The following is a 25,000-nucleotide window of genomic DNA, read 5'->3' on the forward strand; positions in this document are numbered from 1 at the left end:
GCAAGAAAACCTCCACCACTGAGGCTGATAATGAATTTGACTGTTTCTTTACTATGGGCTAAATTCCAGGCTGTGTTGTTACTCTATACTGCACTTCATTTCTTGTCCTTGTTGTTATGCTCATTTATGCCAGAAGTGGAATGCAGTTTGACAGCTATCACTACAAGTGCCTGTGGACATCATATACAAGCCAAATGCTAGATGGTGATAAATACATTGTGATTAGACCTTGGTATCTAGATCATATGTCACAGAGTGAAACCAACACTTGTTTGCTCTCTTCAGGGAAAGTAGGTTTGCATTAATATAAAGATACATTGGAAAAAAATATCAAATATTTTAAAATGTTTCAAAAATTACTATTTCCAGTTTAATTTAACTTGTTGCTGCAATGCAATACATCCTTTCTGAATGTTTTGTAATCCTATTTTTAGTGATGCAGCTATAATATAGTAGCAATAAATGCTGTGTTCCTGTTTACCAAAGTGATAAAAAAAGAATTCTTTGGCAACCATAAAGAACTACAGCCATATATGTAGCAAAACATCAGAAGAATGCTGAAAAAGGGGATTCCATTTTAACCCAAAAAATATTTGAATTTGCTTGTTCACTTCTGTCAATGAATGCATGGCAGCCATTCTTCCCCTTTGGCATAGACTGTATGAAAGTCAAGGGCAAATATATGCAGGTGATGTTGGTCCCTTCTCTGCTTCAAGTTGTGTCCCATAAGAAGGAAAAGTGAGGTGGTGATGCATCTGATTTCTAAACATCTCCAACTGAGAGGATCCTTGAAGAAATTGATAGCATTTGGTGAAACAGCCTTTCTCAGGTGGAGCTCTTGAGCAGTAATGTTGGCCTTCCTGCAGGCAGGTGTCTCTCCAACACAGCTGCTGGGGACGTGGCAGACGCAGCAAGCATGAACTGAATTTTCAGTGTGTAATGGGGTATTATTGTACATGCTTCACCCTTAGGCACAGCATTTGTTGCATGTTCTGACAAATCTAGGGGTTAACTTTTGCTATAGCTAGTGTCGTGGTTTAAACCAAGTCCCCCAACTCCCGGAGAGTTAGGAAGGAGAATCCAGAGAATGTAGCCCCCACGGATTGAGATAAGAATGGTTTAATTGCTAAGGCATAACACAAAACCCCTACTGCCATTTACTACTACAAATAATAATGATACAGCAAACAGCAAGTGAAAAGAATACAACACCCCACCAGCCACCAACCCATAACTCACTCCACCCTGCCTGGCCGAGCACCATGTGCTCCCTCCTCCATTTTCCTCTAGAGCTCTACCCCTCCAGCCTTCTCTTTTCCAGTATGCCTCCTGGGCATCACGTGCTATGGTCTGGAATACCTCATTGCCTAGCCTGGGTCAGGTGTCCTGTCTCTCCTTCCTCCCGGACTCCCCTCCTCCACCTGGCTGGAAAAAACCTTGAACAAAAACACCCTCAAAACATGCTCAAACCATGACAGCTAGTCACAGCATTCCTCTTCTCCAGACTGGTGGGACTTACTAGGAAAAATGGCAGTCTTGGCTGTAAACCCCTGTGTAAGAACCTTTGTCACTCATGTGCCTCATTTAATGTCATGCTGTGATAAAAGAGACTTAATAACAATAAGTTTGAAGTTTATTATCAGTACCTTATTTACTAAGTTGTACATAACCTTCCCCCTTGACCCCTGATTATAGGCAGTAATATTAGATAATTACTTTCCCTAGCCCTAAATGTACTTAGATTTTTACAAAATACACTAATTTTCATCAGGGCTGTTTAAACACATCTCTTGAAAAGTAGGATGTCTTCTTAGTGTGATAGTAAATTCTGAATGAGTTGTCAGTACTGTTAAGATATGTGAAGCTCTCTAATAGGTATTCAGGAAGGTAGCTTCAATGCCAGGTAGTATTTGTATTCTGAAATGTTATGAAAGGGGTTTTTCATACTTCTGTTTGTACTCAGCACTGTTCAGTTTTGATTTGTAAATTGTGTATAGCTTTCTTGCATTAGTTTTAACTTTGAATGACTCTATCAAAACTGTTGAAGGATCTTTATGTGGAATGACTGTGCTTTTGCTATTGAAGTAAGATAAAGGCTTGCAGCAGGTGGGTCTGCCCTCCCCTTCAAAAAATAAAAGGAAAAAGAAAATCCAGGACTTTTCACTCTGTGTCTTCAGGCTTTCTAGGTGGTAGCCCTAGGCAGAGTGCATTAGATTTGTTTTGTACCTACTCATATTTCCAAGTGGCATTCCCTAGATGGATGCACAGGAGTCTAAAGTATAATGAGATCTAAATTAAAGAGATAACAGGATGCTCTCAGCACCCCATTGAACCTGACTTGCTATTAGAAGTGAGAATTTCCTTCAGATAGCACATAAAAATGGGGTTTGTAGGACAGTATTTAGCCAGGGATATTGTAATTGGATACTAATTTCTCCTGCATCTGTTGTCTTTTAACATCTCCTAGAAATGGTAGTGTATTGGAGTTCTTCCCATGAATGGCTCTTCTAGTATTGTGTAATCAGACAGGGTCAGGTAATGAACACAAAAAAAGGCTGCTTCAGATCCAGTTAGGCAGAATTTCTCCTTGTGAATGTAAGATGTTGACATTATCAGCAGACACATGTCCATTTCTATTGTAGGAATGTGCAAGTTCAAAGAGGCAAAAAAGTGTGATAAGAAAACCTGGCATGAGCGTCCAGGTTCCACCGATGCATGAACACGCACACTCACTTGCTCACAGATACACAAATATTCTGAGGCAAAAATAAAATAGCTTCTTGGCAGATCTTATTCACACTTAGTTGGCTAATTGCCTAACCTGGCACTGGTAGCGTTACAGATATATTTTAAAGGGTGAACAGTTCCTCAGCAATGTCTCTGGTATCCTTCATATGAATATTTTTTGCTTTAACAGTAGGCATAGAAGTTTGGCCATTTTTGAGATCGACATGTATTTCTGTTCAGTACAGGGAAAAATATGTACATTGAAAGCTTCTTTGTGTGCTTGCTCTAAACACAGAATATTTATGCTAAACTAGATTATTTCATATGCCTATTCCTATTTTCGAAGGATCTGTTTTCAGATCTTGTATGTAGTAGATAAGAGGTCTGGGGACTTTCCAATATGACCATTCTGTATGATGGGGGTTTAAACATAAAATGTAAGGTGTTCCCCCTGTCGTTGTTACTGTTGGAAGCAGTAGCATGAGCCGCCAGTGATGGGTTAAGGGATCAGCTTATAGAAATGTTTTGTTCAGAGGGCTGAATAGCTCAGGGGATTAGCAATTTGATACAAATCCTGTCACCTCCAGACTCTCTGTTCACATGCAGCTCATCTTGATACTGACCACAAGTTGTTACTGGCTGATGATTTTCTGAGATCTTCTCATTTAAAAGTTTGTTTTTTCTTTCTCCAATGTAAGTCACCATCAGAAATGGTACTGATGTTTCTTGTCATGTTGGAAAAAAATCACAACTGAAAGGGCATGGAAAATGAACTTTAAATAATAGCAACTAAAATTTAAATTGGTGAAAAATAGAGAGATGTTAAGAATTACTGACCAGTGAACTGTAAGTGCTGGGTAAATTGAAATTGTATTTTAGCATACAACTCTAAAACGTGGTCATAATGCCAAGGCAACATAGTGTTGCAAAGGAGAAATGTTTCTAAATATTTATACATGTGTGCAGACTACTTCTTGTAAGCCAGTGAGCAAATATAACTAGTCTGGATAGCCATGCATCCTCTAACAAATTCCTTTATAACAGGACAATAAATACCTAGCTAACTATGGCTTTAGACATCTGTTATGGATTAGAGATAGATAAAAGAGAAACTTTTTAGCTGGATTAAGTATGTCATGTCACAAAGCATGCAATAGGTATACTGCAGCTGACACACTACTGCTTGAAGAAAAAAAAGGGGGAAGTCTCTCAGACATTGTTATTTAATTACCAGCACCATTATGAGATTGTTCTATTGAAACCATTGATTGTTCCACTGGGGCAGTTTGTCCATTTCATAATGTTTTACCCTGCACTGATTGAGCTGTGTCTTTGATATTTTATTTTTAAGGCTCTAAATGAGTCCTACAAATTATGTATTTGACAGATACATCATCTAGTCAAACGAAGGGAATTCCTTTTTCTTCTAAAACCAATTTTCTCTTCTGTTGTTGGGCACTCCAAAGGGTGTGAGCAATATATCCCTGTGCTTCACAAGTTCTCTAGTTAAACATGTTGTGCAGAAGACAAGTGCTTATTGAAATGGTTTTGGTAGAGAGGTTGGTGTCTTTTATATTTTATGGGATTATTCATACATTTAGGCCTGTGTTATGTGAGGTTCTATGTGTCCTCCAGTTCTGTTGAGTACTTTTCAGGGCTGTATGGCAGGTGCTCAGCTTTTAGAAATGTAGAAAACTTTGATGAATCTTCATGCTACGTCAGTGGTCTCAAAAATATAACTTCAAAGTCTCTATTTAAACCATTTCAATAAAATAAAAAGCCTCAAAGTGTATTTTAGTGTATACCAAGAGCTGCTATTTGTTGGGAATCATACTGACTAAAAAAAACCCAGTTGATTTTTATTTGTAGGTGGAATTTTTAAATGAAATTAAATGAAGTTTAATGGCTTATAACATTGCGTGAATTTGTCAAAACTGATCAGCTGGATTGCTACTCAATGAATACTGAAAATGTTCTGGGTTTTAGGCTTATAATAGCCTACAGCCATTCAAAAGTCAAAATGTTATTTGACGATTTCAGAATGTTAATGGAATTATTATTAATAGCACATATATTAATCTTAATGATATATGTAAATATGGGCAAATATAAAGCTCAACAAAAAGATTATTCTACTGCTGAAAGTAAACCTGGGGTTAAATTCCAGTCATCGAGCATAAACCCATACACTTTAAATGCGTCAATAAAAAAAATTCTGATGAAGTTTAAAATTGTATCCAGGCTCAGGAGATTTGGGGTATTTGTTAGTACAAAAAAAATTTTGAAAGGGAAAGGATGATTATGTTTTAAATTAGGAGAAAATCGTAACAGGCTGCTCTGATTAAGTAAAAAGATGTAAAAGGCTTTGCTTCACTGTTATCTTAATTTGATATACTATCATATCTAATAATTGGAGGAGGGGTTCTTGGTGGGGGGAGAGAAGTAGCATATATCATTTTCCACTGTGGATTCATTTGGGTAATAACTTTATTTGTCTGGCTTGATTTTTGTTTCTGTGCTTTCTATTCTTGAAGTTGAAACAGTCCTTCTCTTATAAAATGCATGTAATTATCTTTTTTTTTTCCTATTTCATAGTGTTCATCAAGCCCTAATATGGTTTTCATGGTTGCTTTCTTTAATGCCAGGATATTCTTTTAGGAAAGCAGCAGTTTTAGGGTCTAGGGAATGTAGAAATTTCTTGTTAGTAGTTACATGTATTAAACAGCATGTTACATTTTGATTTTAATATCTTTGAAAAGCTAAATTTTGCTAGTAGGTTATGATCTCTATATTGCACTGTGAAACAGAAAGAGTGACCTTTATTATATAAGAGAATTTCATAGCGTTTTACCTGTTGAGGGCCCTGTAGAGCCAGAAGTGTAGTACAGTGACTTGACTAAGTGACAGGCAGTAGCAGCCGTGGTGTCACTGTGTATTATCACCTCATGCTAGCTGGAAGCACTCCCTGAAGCCGATCTAGGTTGTATAGTCCTAGATGAGGTCTTCATGGGTGCTGACCATAAAAAGTTCATCAAAGTAATGAGGCGAGGCGAGAGCTTGGCGCTCATGGGCAGAGCTCAGCACCAAGGAGTGTGAACCGGCTCCAGCTGTGACAATAAAACAGCAGGTGGCTGCTGTCATTAGGGGTGGCAGATGAGGCAGGGGACTAACATTCAGCCCACAAAACTCTCATTTGTTAGCCATCGCCACTGTACCATGCAAAATAGCTTCCATCTCAGTCAATTTTACTTTGCAAAATATTATACAGTCGCCATAAGAAAATTAGAGCCTTGGGTTTACAGGTTCCTTGGATCTTATTATCAGAAAACTTTGCACTCTCAGGTTATGTGGAAAATTGGACTTTTTTCTCCCCTGAACACTTTGAGGATCTTTACAGTGATTTTATAATACGACATTTCCACCCAGGCATGTGTTTATTGGTTAATATTGGACTATTTTGTTTGTAACTCTTTATAAAATCAATTCCGTCCATCCGTTTGGTTACGTGTTGCATATAACATTTCCTGCTCTTCAGTAATAGAAAAGTTGCATGCTCATGACTATTTCTGCCTCCATGTCTATCCAGGTCCAGACATTTCATGTCATAAGGAATGGCTTTGGGGCTTCAGCTAATCTGAGAAATTTTAAAGAAACATAAGCAAACAAAAAATAAAAGGGCTGCTGTTTCTTTTTCTAACAAAAGAGAAAGCATTTTGTATGTATTTAATCTTTACAGAGCATAATTTAAACTATGTAAAATTTAAGGACTTTCTTGGCTGAAAACCATCCCAGGGCACCTTAGCCCTACCAATGTGTAGAATGCAGCAAGGCCTGGGGCTTGTGTATTTCATGGGTCAAGCGACGGGAGAGCTGTGTTTGCTTTAAAGTGAGAGCCATTTTATTTGCATCACATTACAAAGCTAAAGAGAGACCTGCATGTCAGTGGTTACATGCTCTGTCCCATAGCTGCAAGTGAGCTCCCAGAAATACAGTGTTTTCAGGTGGTCATTTGGACACATAAGTGTTTTTGTGTACATATGCCTCAGTTGTGAACATATTTATAAATTTTCAGTGCTTTAATGGGAATGCATTCATGAAAATCAAAATGTGATGCAATGCTGAAATAAATGGAGTACCACTGTGTTGGTACCTCTGTTGTCTTTGCTGTCAGGTTCCCTTCCTACTGAAAATGAACCATTTCATGCTAGCACTGAGAAGGGTCTTTAGGGGTATGTGGTTACAATGACAGTAAGGGTCAGCAAAGGAAAAAACCTTTAACTGAAGCTTCATTTCAGAAGGACATTGAGACTCAAAGCAATTTTTCTTTTAAAGAAACATGGTTTATGTCTCTTTATAGGACCAGGTTGGCACTTTGTACATAAAACCTGAAGTTCTGTGATTTATCCTGTTAGTAATGTACCTCAGAAACTTGGTTGGCAAGCTCAGAAAATGCTGAATTCCTTTTATTGCATCTTTTCAGGTAATTTATCTAGTCTCCTTTCTTTTTTTTAGATAACATGCCAGAAGCTTTTGTTTGTGACAAAACTGATTTCTCCTTCACTTATTTGGTTGTATGCATGCTCAATATGTGTATGTTAAACATATTTAGGCCCTTGAGATCAAAGATTTTTTTTCTTAATTCTATTGGGCACCTATGTAGCTCCCATCTTTCTCGTGCTTGATTTGTGGCCAGAAATGGCCAGAGTTAATCTCAGCTGCTGGCGGAGACTGGAATATTCTTTGCCAGAGAACATCTTCTGTTGTGTCACAGATATCATCTTTATGACTCTACTGATTTGTCTGATCTATTTTCCTTTGGTTTTCCCAGTCTGATAGCAGTCTTCATACCCAGTGCACACAACATCCATATCAGACTGCAAGAATGGTACTTTTTTATTTTTTTAATATTTTATTATTTGTGCAAAATATCCTGCTAAATTCAATGGGTTTTTTATTGTCTTTATTGCATCAATAGCAGTTATATCTCAGGTGAGTACTCCTGCAGTCCTGGCTATGGATTTTTGTGTCTGAAGTGAGTCCTGCTGGACATCAAAGGCAAACCTAAGAAACACCAGACTTCATGCTTGGCAGCTTTAGTGACTAGTAACTCTCCTGTTAAGTCTGTGGCTGAAGTGATGAGAGGTGTTACCATTTGCTCATGGGACAAGTGGAGTAACGCCACTGTTAGCACCTGTAATTCTCATTTGGATAGGCTTTCATGCAGCTCTTTATATCTTTATATGCCTGCGCTACATTCCGTGCCATAATTTAGAATTTTGTACATCTGTAGCACCTGTAGAGTGCATAAGTGTCTTTCTGGTTTTCATATTGTGGTTTCCTCTAACAGTCCTGGTACTTTCTTCAGCCAGCTGCCACCTCCTTCAGTGGTGGGAGGAGTTGCAGCTTTCAGATTTTGGGGACAGTTGGGGATGGCTGTGATGGGAATATCTGGAGAAATTGAAACACCAGTTGAGACTGAAAACTGAGCTTTTATTTATACTCAACTACTTCTGATGGTTGCAGATTAGGTCTTGCTGTCATAGTTTTACTATTTTTATGCGGTTAGAGCTACTTTGGCAAACAGATATTCTGAAGTATTTTGTTTTCTACCTTAAGTCAAACAGTCTTGTGGAATGCCTGCATGTAAGGCAAAAAGGGTATGTTTTACATCTGAATTTAAGTCTTAGGAATAAACAAATCAGCCAGCACTTGCTTTTCTATGTCAAGTAAAGACCTAGGGCAAGATTCTCACTACTCTCACAGATCAAGCAGACTGCAGTCATAGCTCCAGCCACCGTCTATCACCAGCAGTGTTTTCAAATTGTGGGTAAATTGTCAATAAAAATTGTCTATGCTTCTGATTGTGTATGACTTCTGAGCAGTTCAGTCATCAGCTAGTGACCAATTTATTCATCTCATGCCTTTCTTTGTACCTCGCAACTTTGCAAAACACCACAGGCACTGTAGCTGCTGAATTGACTGAGTTATATATATAGTGGCACTGCTACTGCAGGCCTTATATGTTTTCTAGCCCACAACTACCTATCTTTATATTTGCTTTGATTTCTTTTAAAGACAGGCAAGAGTAGATTGAGGATTTAACTCTCAAGATAGCTTTTTCTTGCAGAAGCTCTGCATAAACCTGGTAACTCAGCCTGCAGTTCAGTTTCTGAGCAGTTAGGAAGAAGCTGCAAACATCAAAAGCGACTTTTTGTTCGGAAACAACAGAAGATTAAAATCAGGTACCTTCGTTTAGCTCTATCCATTCTACTTATAAGTAGAAAGTCATTGAAGCATCCTTATTTTGAGATGATCTTACATGCTGTTTCTTGCACTTTTAACATGCATAGACTTTGCTCTTTGGAATCACTAGAAAGCTTGGCACAAACTGCCTGCAGAAATTCAGATATTTCAAAACTCCTCTCCAGCTGCTTGCAGATGTGGTTTACCTGACATTCCCAAAACGTTGAATATCCTTTGAAAACCTTCCCTCTTCAAACATTGGTCTGTTTGTCCTGCTGTGTCTTTCCAGATGGAAGATGGCAATATGTGGAACTGATACCAACTGCATCAAATTCTATATCTGAAGTCCTGAGAATGCTAGGAAATGAACTAGATCACAAGTAGGGAGGCAGGTCAGTGAAGAAAGAGAGGGAATGGAAAAGAGAGTGATCAGAGTTATGGGGCTGTTGGATGTACATATTGTGAGAAAAGAGAGGACCTAAGCAATTTTTTGGTGGCAAGGTTGGTAGGGACTATTTTGTATCACAATGTTTATAGCTGTAAATCTTCATTTACATTTAAAGCATTCCTGCAGCCTCATTTAGCACGGCAAGTATCTTCTCTGATGGTGTCGTGTTTCTGGATGTTGCTGGTGGTCTCTTAGATGGAAGGCACTCCTGACACTGGGCCTAAGGTTGCATACCAGAATTTAGGCAAAGAGGTTCTGTGCTGTGATACTAAGAGGTTGCTAGCAGTGCTACAAGAAAGCACATTGTGATTCTTTATTTTTTTCAGTACTTTGTGCAGCTGTTAGATTACTGAGCACCTGTTAGAGGTGACAGTTACAGATGTTCTATAACCAATGAAAATTAATAGAACATGTGATTCTCTTAGCTTGGAAGTGATTTGGTAAGGTGTGTTTAGAAATGTAATTACATACTGCTGCTGTCTACCATTATCAGTTAACATTCATTAACTCCTCTGAATATTGAAACAAACATTTCTTGTAGCGGTACTAATTTTCTCATATATTTGTAAGGTGATTTCCTGACAGAATGAACACCTTTTGCCTTCAAAGTTTTTGCCACTGTTTAGCTGTTTTCAGTCTACCCATTAAGCAAACACAATAAGTAGAGAGCCATTTGTTTACTTGCAGTTTCAGCTTTTATTGAATTGCCAAATCTAAAAGTTCCCTGTTGCACTCTTAAGTTTCCTCTCACCTTTATGTTAATAACAGTTATCACTGTCTGCTCACAGTTATTCCTTCGTCTCTTATTGAAGGGTACTTTTTGTATTTACAAAAACTCCTAACAGCTCCCCTCCTTCCCCTCCAAATAAAAAAAAATCATCACAAAAACCCCAAACCAATAAAATTCAGGATGACCCTATAGCTAACTTGCAGGAAGCTCTTCCACTTTCAGTTACAAAATAAGTAACTTCAGATGATTCATACAGTAACAAGTAAGTGAGTTCCCTCATGGGGAAGGAAATAATTTAAATACTCCCTATTGTATTCCTCTTCTGCCACAGTCCTTGCAATGAAAGACTAAATTTCTGTCCTGGATGGTTTACATTATAACATACATCTCTTAAAAGTGGGATAGTGAGAAGATTTGGCAACTTTGGATGGGAAGATCTCTCCAAGCCCAGCTTGAGTGGAACAGTGGAGGCTGTTTTCTGTTTTATTTACTTTGTTCTTCCTTTGTACTCAGGTCTCCTCTACCAGAATCTGTAAGAGGAGATAATTGTGCCTTTTGCCACTACTCTATGGCCATGTGGCTAATAATTCTTTTGCGTCTTGAGGGACACAGATTGGTGGCAGAAAGCAACAAGAATATGTTGAGGGATGTCTCTCTTTTCTGTTTGATAGATGCAGGAATATGCAGGAGCAACACAGTCGATTGATTGATAGTGTGCAACTCATCCATAATGATCTGTCTGATATAGCAGTAAATTATTCTTGAGATTGATGTAGGTCATTGAACAGCACATTGACAGTCCTGTTGTCTATCATCCTGCTCAAAGCAAATCAGGGACAGTAGCTGCTGTGATCCTTAGGAGCAAGCTGTGTACAGGTGTTTCACTCATATAAGTTGTCTTCTTCCTTCATTTTTTTCTGTTGGGAAGCTTAGCTCATTACAAGTAACATAAAAATGAGACGACGTATTTTTAAAAGAGAAAGTTGTAGTCTGTTGCACTGATGGCTTCATATTGACAAACTGCCCCCCCCCCCCCCCCCCCCCCGATTTTTTTAAATCTTGGCTTTTGAACTTCAGCAACAAAACATCTCCTTGGAAAAGCTGAAAATTTAATCAATAAATAGGAAACATGAAAATGGTAAAAACAGCGACAAACTCAAAGAAGCAAACAAAAAAACCCTACAACAAAAAGCCTTCAAGCTTAAGGCAGAAGGGCTAATCATTCTCAGAAATGTAAAGCTTATGTTAGTCTTTAAGTTGCATGTATTACCATGGTATTCTTGCCATGATCCTCTGGTTCATGTCTTGCTAGCAGTGGTGAAGTTGTCCTCATTTACCTCTTTCAGTTTCTCTGTTTGAGAGAAAAAGTTTGCGTTTTCCAGACTGCCAAGTTGCTCCCACTTGAGAGATGAGGAGGAAGGAGCCACGTTTGCCAAATGTACGCGTTTTACTTTCCAATTTAATTATGAGTGTTAGTAAGGGTGAGCATAAAATAGCCGTATCCTTCTTTAACACACGGGGTCAGCAGGGAGTATAAGGAGGTGTGAGTGCATCACAGTACTCTTCAGCATCACAGACTGTTTACACAACTTGTTAAGCTTCTGAAATGGTTTTTGTTTTTATTTTTATTTAACTTAAGAATAACAACAATAAGGGTTATCTGGAAGTAATAAGATCTGCTTCATTTGGCTGCTAAATGAGTCAGCAGAAAACAGCAGCTTTCCTATGCAGGGTTCTAGGACTTGACGTCCTGTCACAGAAGGCATGAAGTTTTTCAGATATTTGGATGTTTTCCACACTAGACTTCGCCCTGCCAGATATTTACTTGAACCTGACATCTTGTCACAAAGGGCATGAAGCCTTTCAGACTACTGGATATCTTCCACACCAGACTCTGGCCTGCCAGATACTTTCTTTTAAATTGAGTCCCTTGCGCGCAGTCATGCAAGAGAGTTATCAGCACCCCAGTCTGGACCCTTCAGAATCAGCAAACATCCACGAATGATGGACTTGAAGAAATTCCCAGGAATTTAGACTTTTGATGCATGGGGGAAAAAATAAAAGATTACTTGTTCATAGAAAACTATTGCTTTCTGGGCACCTCTGCATTTTCCTCTGCACTCTTGTTCTTGAAGCGGACCTACTGAATACAAAATCCTGACAGAGAGATGAGATTGATATAGACTGTTTTGGTACTATTTGACTACTGATTTGAGCATGTGAAGTTCTACTTTCATGTGTAGAACATGTACAAATTAAAAAAGAATCTGTAATTACATATGCGAGCTTTACTGAATATTCTGAAATACATGTGGTCATGATTCCTTGACAAGCTGCACTATTTCTTTCTCTTAGTAATTGATACCCCTGTTGGCATGGCCATGTGAACCACTCATTCAACTAGAAACAATTAGGGTTTGCAGTGTATTCCAAAATGTGGTAAAGAGCAAGAGCACTTCATTCAGGTAATAAGAACCATCAAGTCTATGTTATTCACTTGCCCAAACATATGACTTTCTTAGCATGATCCATGCAGCTTGCCTTGATTTTCTGGTTTCTTGTCTCAGGTGAAGATACAAGGACAAAAATTCAAGCACAGATAATGGAAAACAAAAACTGATGCAGACAGTTCTTCTGGTGTATAAAAGTTTGAGATCCTTTTTGTTATTATTCCTTGAAGCTGTCAGATATCCCAGGTGATTTATCCAACATGGTAAACCATTCTATCCTCTCTGAGTGCCTGAGACCCCTGAGAAATAAATAATAATTTCAAAATAATAGCATCCTATTCTGCTTTTTTGTTTTATTTTGTGTGTTTGCTTTTTGTTTTGTTTTGTTAAAAAAAAACGCTTTTAAGAAGCTTTTTCAAACATCCTGTACACTTGGGCCTGCATGTCAAACAGTAGCTTACCTGTATTTCTCAGAGTTAAATTCATGTATAAAGAGCTTCTGGACAGTTTAAAGGAGATGTAAAGGATATTGAGAATATGAATAAAGGGTAGATATTCATTGTTATTCTCCTGGACTTTTCTGCTGTCATTGAACATTGTTGTCTGTAAGATAAATCCTCCAAGAGCAGTTGCAGAGAGCAATGTATCTACTGAGAAGTGATTTAAAATTGCTCTTCAACTGCTGGATACCTTGTTTGTAGTGTCCCACAAAAATAAATTCTTGTGCTGGTCCTTCTCAGCAGTTATGTGCAGTTACAAGATGACTGCTCTGTTGACGTGGCTTCAAGTGACTTTCTGGTAAAGGTAAGATGTAGCTCCTTCCCTGGAACTAGGCCAGGGCTGAGCACTTGGTAAACACTCGGGAAGTAGCAGCTTTTATGACTTTATGGTCCAGAGTGCTTGGGTTTTCTTGTGTGTGTGATGTTTTGTGTTTTGTTTTTTTAACTTGGCTTTCTACTAACATCAATGTACGTATTAAAAAGGAAGAGCTATTATAGATTCAAAGCATAATAAAACCTAGAATCTTTTCCCCTCCCAAAACAAGATACTTCACAGTGCACAATTTCTCCCTGCAGAGAAAATGAGAGAACAGACACTACATGACAGATTATTCATATTCCTTGGGGTACTGTGATGATAAACATTGTACATGCTAAAGAACTTGTATTACACTAGACTAAAAAGTGGAAATAAAGATGGTCCAATATGTTTCTTTATTCCCAGAAATTAGAAGCCCTTTTATTTCTTTTGTATCTTACAATGTTTTCTTATAGCTGAAGACAAGTCTGCAGAGGCTCCTAAATCAGTTACAGACATTCTCAGAATGAGTCCAAGTACTGTTTGAAGACTGCCACGGAATACAAGTGGACACGTTCCTACAAAGCCACAACTTTTCTAAACTAAAACCAGAATATTCTGAAAGCTTAATTTGGTAAAGGTGCTCATATATTTATGATTAAAAGCCATTTTTGTTTATAGTTTATGTGCAAAAAAGGGTCCATAGATGGTGTGGATGCTATTCTAAAGCTCAGTGTCATTTTTCATCTTCTCTTTAGTTTATCCTGAAATTTGAACATAGACTGTATAAGGTGGAGGATGGTGCTAGTTTGGATCCAGACTAATTGAAAATCACTAAAAAAGTTAAACCAACACAATGCCACTGCAAGCAAATGAAATCCTACTTACTCACCTTCTTTCACTGTAAAAGGAGTCTTCTAGGAGCTGTCTTCCTAATGAATGGAGGGAACTGCCAGGGGCCATGACTTAGAAGTATAGGCTAGACATTTCTGCCTTTTGAGACCTGCCCCTCAGCAGGGTAGCTGGGCTGTGACTGCTTGTCTTCATGTGGACTGGGGATGAGTATGTCCAGATCAGAGTTTGTAAAACTGGCTCCAGGCTTCAAGCCTGGCCTGGTTTGCGTGTATTGGAAACAGTGGAGTATGGCAATTACAGGTTTTTCCTACTCCCTTCTGATGTGTTTCTGAAAACAGTTAATTACATTAGAATGTTTATATTTCCACTAGTATTAAAAAAATAAGAAATGAGAAATTCAACAAAGCCTGAATTGTTGCTTTCAGCAGCTCATGGAAAGATTGCCTTTGATTTGAAGATGTATTAGAGCAACATATCTTGAAAGTATTCACACCTTGAGTGCTTAATTCTGCCAGACAGACTTCCCTTAAGATTCAGTTGAAAAGACCAAGGTTAAGTCATATCTGTCTATTCAATTCTGGCAGTATCTTTGGAATAACTGATTTACCTCAGCAGAGATAAGTAGCATTGATAAAACCAATATTTTTTGACTAGTAAACCAGTAATTGCTTAGAAACCCAGAGTTACTGAATGTACTGAAAACACATTTTGTTTGTTTTGTAAAGCCAGCAAACACTGCTACCACCTCTCTCTTAAAATCACCTGCAGTATTTAGTAAACATAAACAAATAGTTCCCACACATTTTTTTTTGTTATCAAACTGCATCCAAACCAACATGTTTAGAGTTTGCCTTCATTCTAAGGGAGAAAAAATCTTTTGTTTAAATAAGAGCTGTCTCTGTTTGTTGGTAATGTTTTTTTAACGTGTCATTTTCTTGTGAAAATAGCGACTTTGCTTTTATTTTGAAGGCTTGATTCTGTAAAGGTGGAGAGCTGTTCCTGAGCTATTCTGTGCACTCCAGGCTTGCACACGGGCATTCTGCACTCCTCAAGTCTGAAGTCTTCAAGCCTTGCGTTAAAAGCTTAAAATGTTTCTCTTAGTGAGTCAGTCTTCATTTTATTTATGTTGTGTAAGACCAGCAAAATGGTTACACAGAACCTAGGTACAACAGAGAAGAGGCAGTTAATGTGAGATTAAGTGTTTCACATTATTAACAACGCCTTTGTCTCTGGCTTCGCAGAAAGGTGTGTCTGCCTGTACCCCAGTGCAGATGTGCAGTGTAAGAAGTGTTCAGCTTTTGTTTGCAAGCTTCACGTACATGGGCTCAAAAGAAGAAAAAATAAACTTCACTAGAACTACTTTGTGGCTTGTTGGGATCTTTGTATTCCATGCAAATAGCAAAGCATGCCTTAACTTTGATTGCACAAGGCCCTTTCGCAGTAGTATCTTCGGATTTATTTTTTCTTTCACAGAAGGGGGAGAATGGAGATTTGTAACAGGAAATACAAGTATTACTAAATTAAAATCTGTCTGGTACCTTTCATGGCTGTGTAGAAACGGTTAGTATTTCTGTTGAAAAGCAAGGGCAGTATGTTTCTGCTGCCTTGTGCTGTTACTGGAACGCGTTATTTTGTTACAATTAGTTTCCCTATGTACAGTAATTCTGATGACGCTTGTGTAGTAGTGATGGTAGCGGTGTTACAGATTATTCACAGTTGTAATGATTATGATGCCAGAGTTATAAATTTTGTAGGAAAATGTACGTATGATTTTTTTTTTACTGTCTTTCTGTAAAAAGAAAATAAGGAAATTGCTATCATTTAAATAAGACAGAATTTATAATCTTACACCTTAAGGGATGTACAAAAGAGATTCTCTGTAATAATATGAAAGTACCCAAAGTAGATCAGACATGGAGAAGCGACATTAACATTTTTGTAAATGTCTCTTGGCTTTTGTGGCTCTTATACCCCATAGTGCTAGTGTTTTACAGTCCTTCCATTGTCCATTACTGCAAACACGTCCAGATGAATTCAGCGTTTAATGTTAAAAATCTTATAACATGCCAGTTTGATTTGTAGCCCTTCATATCATGGAATGCTAATTAAAATCATATTTTTGCATATGTCATGCCTTTCATGTACATATGCAAATACAGTCTATTGCCTTTCAGCTATTAGTAATTAACTTTATGAAGGACAGCTGTAATACATAATTAACAAAAATGTTTGCAAGCCCTTTTCACACTGAAAGTTGCAGCAGTAAAAATTTTGCTTATTGAGAGAACCATTTTAGTTTGAAGATTCAGTCTGATATCTAAATTGTTTTAAGCAGTCACATGACATAATTAAATTGATGTTATGGTCTTATCAGCAGAAGAATGGTACTTGATATGCTCCTATCAGTTTCGTTATATATGTCGCCAAAATTAAAGTAGATTAGCTGTATTTTGTTTGGTAGATGTATAATGCCAGGTAGTATACAATTTGTTGCTGCTGTTGATGCTTTGAACAGTGTCTTTCCAGTTTGAACAATCTGCTTCTTCAAAGTGTGTTTGTGAACATGGGCTTCATCTTTTCTATCATTTTTTTCACAAGGCTATAAAATAACTAAGGCTATTAATTTGTTTCCATGTATATCTCTTTAAATAATTAATACAGTGAAGTTTGACCAGACACAAGCAGTGATTAAAGCATCTAATCTTGTTATATTTTTGTGTTTCTCATTAAAAACAATGGAACTACTTGTATGAAGAAGGTTTGCATGATGGGCCTATTAGGGTTAAATAAATTAAAAGTGTAGCTAATACTGTATTAGTTTATAACATGAGAAAATGTTATTTAGGTAAAATAGGCTATATTATTAGTATATTGTCTGAGATATTCTAATTTGCAAAGGGAAACAGAAACAGGTTTTCCGTTCTTTGACCAGCAATGTATGGTTGTGCTTACCTCTTTGTAAGACAATTAGCCAAGTGACTGCAATCTGAAGAAAACATTGAAAATATGGAGTTCCAGATTCAAGTCATAACCTAGCAGGGGTTTTTAAAGCCCACCTTTCATAAAATATGCTCAAGTGCATGCTCAAAACAGAAAAATACCGTGTTTTTTTTTTAAAAAGTGTTAATAAAAAAAAAATAATCTTCCTGGGTGTTCTGTTTGGTAGGGTGGCGTTTGTGATGAAGAAGCATTTGAACACTCATTTACTGGGCAAGCATGGAGTCGGCACACCCAAAGAAAGGTAAGCTACTTTAAAGTTCTTTCTCATTTTATATTGTACAATATACAAAGACCTTATGTGCTGTATTTAGCTTGCCCAGAATGAAGTCACCTGGGCTTTTAACACACCCCTAACTACAGAGGGAGCTAACATGCCCTAAGTGCTCTGCCAGCATGGTGCATGACATGTCCCTGGCTGTCAACAGAAAAATTGCTGCAGGAAGCAATGCAAAGGGTGTAGGATTAGCACCCTTTGGGGCAGCTTTTAGCAAGTGATACTATTTTCTCAAAAAATTCCATAGTTGTAACTGTCCCTTCAAGGACAAAATCAAATATTACTACTTTTTTGTTTGTCTGTTTTTTCCCTTGCTGTTCTTGATGCTCATAGTCATTTATAATATGACTTTCTGAGATTTATGTTGATCATTGAGGTTAAACCTGCAGAGGAATCAAAAAGAAAATGTCCTCTCTTCCTGCTCTTGGACAGGAGCAAAGATCTGGTGTTTTGACTAATTTTAAAATTAATTTATTTTATTTTTTTAAATCTGTTTGCAGTTACTTATTTTCAAACTTTTTTTGTGAGCATGTTTTGGTTTTTTTTCTGTGTTTTAAAATGTAACTGTGCTTACAAACTAGATGGCACTCAGCCGATTAACAGATCTTGCCTCAGGTTTTTTAGGTACATTGTGGCATGGGTATTGCTATTTCATTGAAATTTTGGGGTGACTACAACCTTAATGTTTTTTGGACAGCCAAAATATTGCATATTCTCTTTCAGCCTGGGTAGATGGAGGTATCCTACCTACAGGGTGCGTTGTTGGGTACTTGATACGTTTTCAAGTATTACTGCCTTGTACCTTTTTTTTTTTTTGGTGCAGTTTTTCATAAATAAAGACTATTCTCAGTTTTGATATGTAAGGAGAGGAAAATAAATTATAGCTAACAGTTGTAGGAGAACACTGCAAACTCTTTCTGGGTCGTGTTTGTTTCTTGTTAGACACACTGGAAACGGTAGTTGATTAGACACTTTCCTCACAAGTTCATCACACTTAAATCACTGGGGGACCTAAGAGTAGATTTTTAAATTAACACACCATATACACCTTATGTTTGACTAAGCATCTGTTTAGGTGGTGCTTATATTTTTAATGAGATTTCCTCTACAAAGTGCTTAACCAGAATTTTGCTAACACATAGTTATTTGGAGAGTTTTGAGATAGTCTATTTCATCTAAAATATAGAATGATGCATTGACAGAACAATTACAGTTTCATCAAAGCAGATATCATATTGCAGTTTATGGTGGTTATCTTTTATCATAGCACAACAATTACAAAAAATGTTTTACTCTGGTGGCTTGTTTTGTGACTGGAAGCATTCAATACCAATATGTTCTTTTACAAGGGGATACTTACAGTATTATCATCATCAATACAACATAGAGATAACTTGCATTACCCTAGTGAATAAGTGCTCAATAAAGGATACATACAATAGATTTCCAAGTATAGTATCTTAGCCTGAGAGGCATATTTTTAGCGATCATCATCTTGAATTCCTAAACAAGCAGGATGCTATAAACTAAACCGGTTGCTGGCTTTTGTTTCTGTGTTTCTTCAAGAAAGCCTTCTGGCTGTTTCCATTTTCTCCGTTTCTTTTCATGTTCCTCAAAGGCTTTGTGGCTGGCTTGCTAGTGTGGTGCGAAGAGGAGTAGAAGAGGGGTTCTTTCTGAGGTGACAGCTTCACAGTCCCTGTAGCCCTGGCTGCCTGAGGAGCTGAGAACCCAGCTAAGGCCTGCAACCTCCCTGCCCTGTCTGCTAGCGCAGGCTGTCGCAGCTTTACCCCAAAGCCACCATAAACAAGTAATATTGGAGAGACTTCATACTCTCTTCTGAAATTTCTTCATCCATCTTTTGAATATTTGTTACCTACAATACCTTTTCAGATGGCACTTCAGCTTGACATAGTGCAGTGTCAAATGCTAGTGGCAGAGCTACAACAACAATGTAATTTTGTAATAGCAGTCCCTTGCTGGTAATGGTTGATGTTTAAGCCACATGGTCTAGTGCAGAAAATACAAAATCACTGTTGCTTTCCTTTCCACTTTTCCCTTCCTATTATCAAAGAATTTGATGCCTTTTAATGGCTTTAGGAACCAAATAAATCCTTCTTCAGTATGTTAAACCATCACTTTGGGTATAAACATATTATAAATTAAGTTACAAAGTTTTCTTACCTGTTTAAAACATTAATGCCTTGTTTATAATTTTGCAAGCTTGCTATTTTTAATTTCTCTAGGACAATATAATCAGTTTATTCTTTATGTTTTGAATTTGATTCTGCCCTCTGATACAGTGCATATTATAGCAAATACTAATAGAAGCTAGCTAAATAGGCTGTGACAATTAAATTAATAATGCATTTTATTTGCAAGTGTTTAGTCTTCATGGTTTGACTGATATATGCAAAGATGGTAATTTATTAAAAGTAAATTCATGTAATTGTACTACAGAATTTGATGAACCAAAAAAAGTTGTCAGCATGACTATCATCACAAACAGAAAATTGAAATAAGTTCAAAAGGGTGCTTGAAAAAAATAGTTATAACCCATACACCCTGAGATCGGTCCCTTTTAACAAACTTCTCAGAAAGGAATTTCTGCTGATAAACATTGAGATAGTTCTGAAAGGGAGAGTAAAAATGCATTTAGAGTTTAGTATGCAGTACTGAAGCAGTGCACCTTGTTCTCTTTAGCCTTGCAATACCTGTAAGTATTGCATTTTTGTATGCAGAAAAGGGAGGTGTTATGGAGGCTGTGGAAATGTTTGCATTTGCAGATACAGGAAACAAGTGTAATTCATAATAAGATTGCTACTGAAACATCTTTTGGTTTGAGTTTTAACTTTATGTTTTTTAAGGCAAAATTGTTTTAAGGGGAAAATACTGTGAAAAGTGTAATTTGCAGATCAGCAAAGTTAAAAAACGTATCCTTGTAGTGAGACATCTGCATGTTTCAGCCACAAAAAACCTACCTAGTCTGTTAATGATCATTACCATTTAACAGCTAACTCAAAAGTGGAATGTTTTAACACAGAAATTCCTCTAAGGTATTTTTTCCTGTTATTGGAACTGTGATACTGATTTATTGTCAACTTGAATGCGTCTCAAAACTGGCATGTTATCTGTTAAGTCCAAGGCCAGTACATATTTGGTACTTCAGTGTCAGTAATCTTCATGGGACCTATAACTATATCTTATTGGTGGGATAAATCTTGGCTACACCTTTATTGTGTCTAGGAAACAATGTAGTTGGGGACAAGGTGAATGCATCAATAGTGTTAATGGTTCTGGATTCTAATTTCTGTTACATCATTATGTTACTTAGGTGTAAATTATGGTAAACACAGAACAGAGATGTTTCACTATTGAGTATAAGATACATACTCACACACATAAAAGTACTAGCAAGAAAATAACAATAAAGTCATTCATCAGCAAGACTGTATTTTACCACTGTTGAGCACAACTCTGGATTTAAATGTATTTTTCACATGAAAACTTTCTAAGTATTCTTTAAAGATATTTTCTTATCTGATACATCTGTTATAACTATTTTTCATATAAGCTTACCACAGAAAAGGCCTTTACTGACACTTGTTTATAATTACCTCACCTTCCTTATGAATTTTAAATAACGAGTTGCTTCTGAAATAACTTTTTGCATATGAGTAATCCCATTGAGTCAAATAGGATCATTCATATATATAAAATTACTTGGAACTCAAACACTTGCTGAACTGGAATCAGCATTACAAAACATTTTCTGTTAAATTCATTAATCATATGTTTAAGATTTTGTAAGGTTCTTCATTTTGTTTCATGTACTTTAAAAATGGGATCGGTGTTACAGTGCTGGTAACATCATATGAAGAACATGATTTTCAAATGATCTTAATTGATTGGAAAAGCTGTGTAAGTTTCAACTCAAGAGCAACACCTATAAGTAAATACCTATTACTGTGTAACAGCAGCTTAAATACATTTGAGATGCTCTTTTAAACAGTGTTGGAAGATAGCATATTGCTAAAATTTGTGTATTTTTTTTTTTTACTCAGCTGCTTTGAAGTAAAGGAATTTCCTAGGTGTCTGTTTTTCAGTGTGCTTACATACGCCCGAATGAATTTTGGAATATCAAATGCTACTAATGTGTGGTATAAATATCATAAAATATACAAGACTCCATGGTATGTCATTGGAAGGCGTTGTTGAGATCATAAAGAAAAATAGCCAGGAAAAATGAATGGGGGTTTGATGTTCTGCATACTCTTTAGAAAAACATTTTGATTGTACTGTCCTATTTCTATTTTGAACATACAACTCAAAGTTAATCAAGTCCATCAGTCTGACCCTCTGCTATTTAATTGAACCTTTAATTCTTTTTTTGAAACAGTTTTCTTGGAGAGAAATTTCTGATAGTAACTGTTTGATATGCCTGTTTTGGGTAATACTACCTTGTACCTGCAAAGTAAAAAGCTCCAGTTGAAATTACAGCTGATTTTGGAAGAACAAGTGGCAAAAGTCAGTTATGTGTTCTGCATGTGTATGTATGCAGTCATCTTGTAATAACTTACTCCTGTTTTGAAGGAATGAGTTCTGTCTCACAGGAAGGTTTCCAGTTAGAGATGTTAGTAGTACATAGGAATACACAGAGGAGAGGCTACCTGTAACTACCAGGGGGTAATGTGTTGAGTCTTGCCTTCAGACTTTGTCATCACCTTTTACTGCTTCTTGCAAATAATTGTGAGGTTTTCAACTGAAGCCTAGCCTTATTAGTTTAACTGGATAGGAATGAAAAACTTAATTGATTGTTTCCTACTTTTGGCTGAAAAACAATCATGGAGAGTTATAGAATATTTTTTTGGAAAAGCTCTAAGGAAAGAAATGTACCTTTTCCTTGAAGTATTCACTAGTCAGAAGCTTGTGATGAGAGGAGGGGAGTGCAAAGGACTCAACATTTTAGCATTGGTTAGGAGCTAAAATTTTACCCAAGATCTGTGTTAAGCTTTCAGTATTTTGCAGGCTTACTTGACCTTTGAAAGCAGTGAGTTCAGTTCTTGGCTGATGCTGTACTGTTTCAGAATGTGAGTGTAGGTACAGGCTCCACAGTTGCTTCCTTCCTGAGTGCTCTTTTCTGTCAGCGGTTAACCCAAGGCACACGAGGAAGGCATTAGGGGTTACCTGAGTTTCCTCAGGTAATAGAAGTAGAGGATGTGCTGAAAATTCACGGCTATCTTTTCTCTTGGCTTGTTGTCTGTACACATGTCATATGTGTTAGCTTTGCTACAAAGAAATTAAAAGAGTAGGCAGCCATTTATACTTTTGAAGACTGTTTTCACAAAGACAAGTGATTAATTCAGCATCTTATCAGAAAGAAAAATAATAGCTGAATAACTGTAAAAAATGAAGCTCTTTTACTACTACTCATTATTTGTTCTTCCTATCAATTCCTGGCAATCTTATAGTTTAGTTCAGAAGGAGGTGCAATCTGAAATAAGTTTATTTTAGTTGTCAGCTATGTGAGATGTTTTGGAAATTTCTGCAGTCAGCAACAACCTCCCTGTTGGGAAGGCATAGCTGCTATGGATAGAAGATAGAGGGAATGCTTCATGGGATGCACACTGCCCACAGTGAGCACCTTTGTCTAATTTTAAGCACTGCAGCAGATATAAATGATGATCTCATTGTATTCATAAACATCCAAGTACTGTCTAGAACCTAGATGATTAGTTTCATTAGCAAGTGTATGCTAACATTGTCCATGAATCTGTGGAAGACAGTATGGGTAGCTGCTGGAAGCTGCAGGGTTTTTTCACAACAGTCTGTTTCCAAGGAAAACACAGTTCTTAGCTGCATACCATCAGCCAAAAAGTAGTAAGCCACAAACTGATCCCTCCTCTGTTGCAGTTTGCTGAAAGTAACTTGTTCCAGCCATATGTCCCAGCTTGCTTCTTCCACTGTGCAAGTCAACCGTGCAGGCCAAGAGGGTAAGGATTAGGATAGCAATATATCTCTAAACGTATTTTACCTGCACAGGGTTGGAAGCAAGAAACCTGTCCAAGGAGTTACATGGAATATGTGACACCACTTTGAATTTGTACAGTGACGTACTTTGTGGCATTTATGGATGTAAAATGTTCCATGTCCCGGGTGGTATCATGACTCTTACCTTTGATCAGTCTATAAAATACAACACAAATATATACTGAGTACATTGTAAAGGAAATTGAAACATAATCTCTTGACTGTGCTGCAATGAAATATTTTCCATATATTCTGAGGAATCATGAGAAGTATTTTGTAGACTTTGGAAGTGAAAGCAGAAATGCTGTGGCAAATGCTGTATGACTGATGGTAGAAGCTCAGCTTCTATTTTTAAACCACTCACTTCATGATACTTCCATCCAGTTATAATCACAGAATCACAGAATCCCGAGGGTTGGAAGGGACCTCAAAAGATCATCTAGTCCAACCCCCCTGCAAGAGCAGGGTAACCTAGAGTACATCACACAGGAACTTGTCCAGGCGGGCCTTGAATGCCATAATGCCATCAAGACTGGTTTTTTTTTCAGCCAAAGCAGTTTTGTAGCCTATTAAGTAACAATGTTGGTCCAGGTTATTTAAGTTTCACCAACCCAAGATGGAAACAAACGCTGGAGAAACATGTTCTGGGGTTCAGTGATGCCATGATGATACTGTTATAGATGACACAACTATAAAATTACCCCCACAGTTCTATAATGTAAAAAACTCCAAACTTAACCAAGACTTAAGTACTAAAAATGTGGAGGTCTTGTATTGTAAAGACGATCGTCTGCATCATGAGTCTTCACCGTCTGCTCTGCACTGATCTCTGATTGGTAGAATCATAGGACAGCCTGGGTTGTAAAGAACCTCAAAGGCCATCTGGCCCAGCCTTTCATGCAGTGGAGATTGTCTAACACATTGTCCAATTGCATCTCGAAAATATCCAGTTATGGGGACTCTATCACATCACTGGGGAGCTTGTTCCACTGAACAGTTTGTGCCCAATATAAAAAAATCCCGTGTGTCAAGATGAAGCTTCTCCCAGTGAAACTTGTGCTCCTTGCCTTCTCCATGTACCTCCTTGTGAAGAGAAAAACTATCCTCTTTGTAGCAGCCCTTTAAGCAGAGGAATACCATGATGAGATCCCCTTGAGCCTTCTCTTCTTCAGGGTGGTAGGTGGTGGACAGTCTGTTCTTGCATTGGCTTAGGGACGGGTTGTTTTATGCAGACTGTTGCTGTTGTCTATTGATAGTATATTTGGTAAAGGAAAAATTAACAATAGCATTCTGCTAACCACATTTAAGAATAGCATTCTTAAACCATGGTTTTATACTGGAAGTGAAGCTGAGTGGCACTGGTTTGTGTATAGGCTTTTGATACAAAAAATACCTTATCTTTAAGTTAAGCTTGATAAGCAATAGTAACTAGAAGACTAGGAAGTCAG

The 25,000-nt window shown here is 37.3% G+C and overlaps 1 protein-coding gene across 1 annotated transcript in view; it reads left to right on the forward strand.

Moving 5' to 3' along the window:
* ZNF407 (zinc finger protein 407) overlaps positions 1–25,000 on the forward strand; it is a 309,158-nt gene that overhangs the window by 86,941 nt on the left and 197,217 nt on the right. The window contains exon 3 of the mRNA XM_005153442.4: positions 17,418–17,492. Coding sequence (XP_005153499.2) covers positions 17,418–17,492 — 75 coding nt within the window. The remainder of the gene's footprint in view (positions 1–17,417; positions 17,493–25,000) is intronic.

This window comes from Melopsittacus undulatus, chromosome 1, assembly GCF_012275295.1.
Source record: "Melopsittacus undulatus isolate bMelUnd1 chromosome 1, bMelUnd1.mat.Z, whole genome shotgun sequence".
Lineage (NCBI taxonomy): Eukaryota > Metazoa > Chordata > Aves > Psittaciformes > Psittaculidae > Melopsittacus > Melopsittacus undulatus.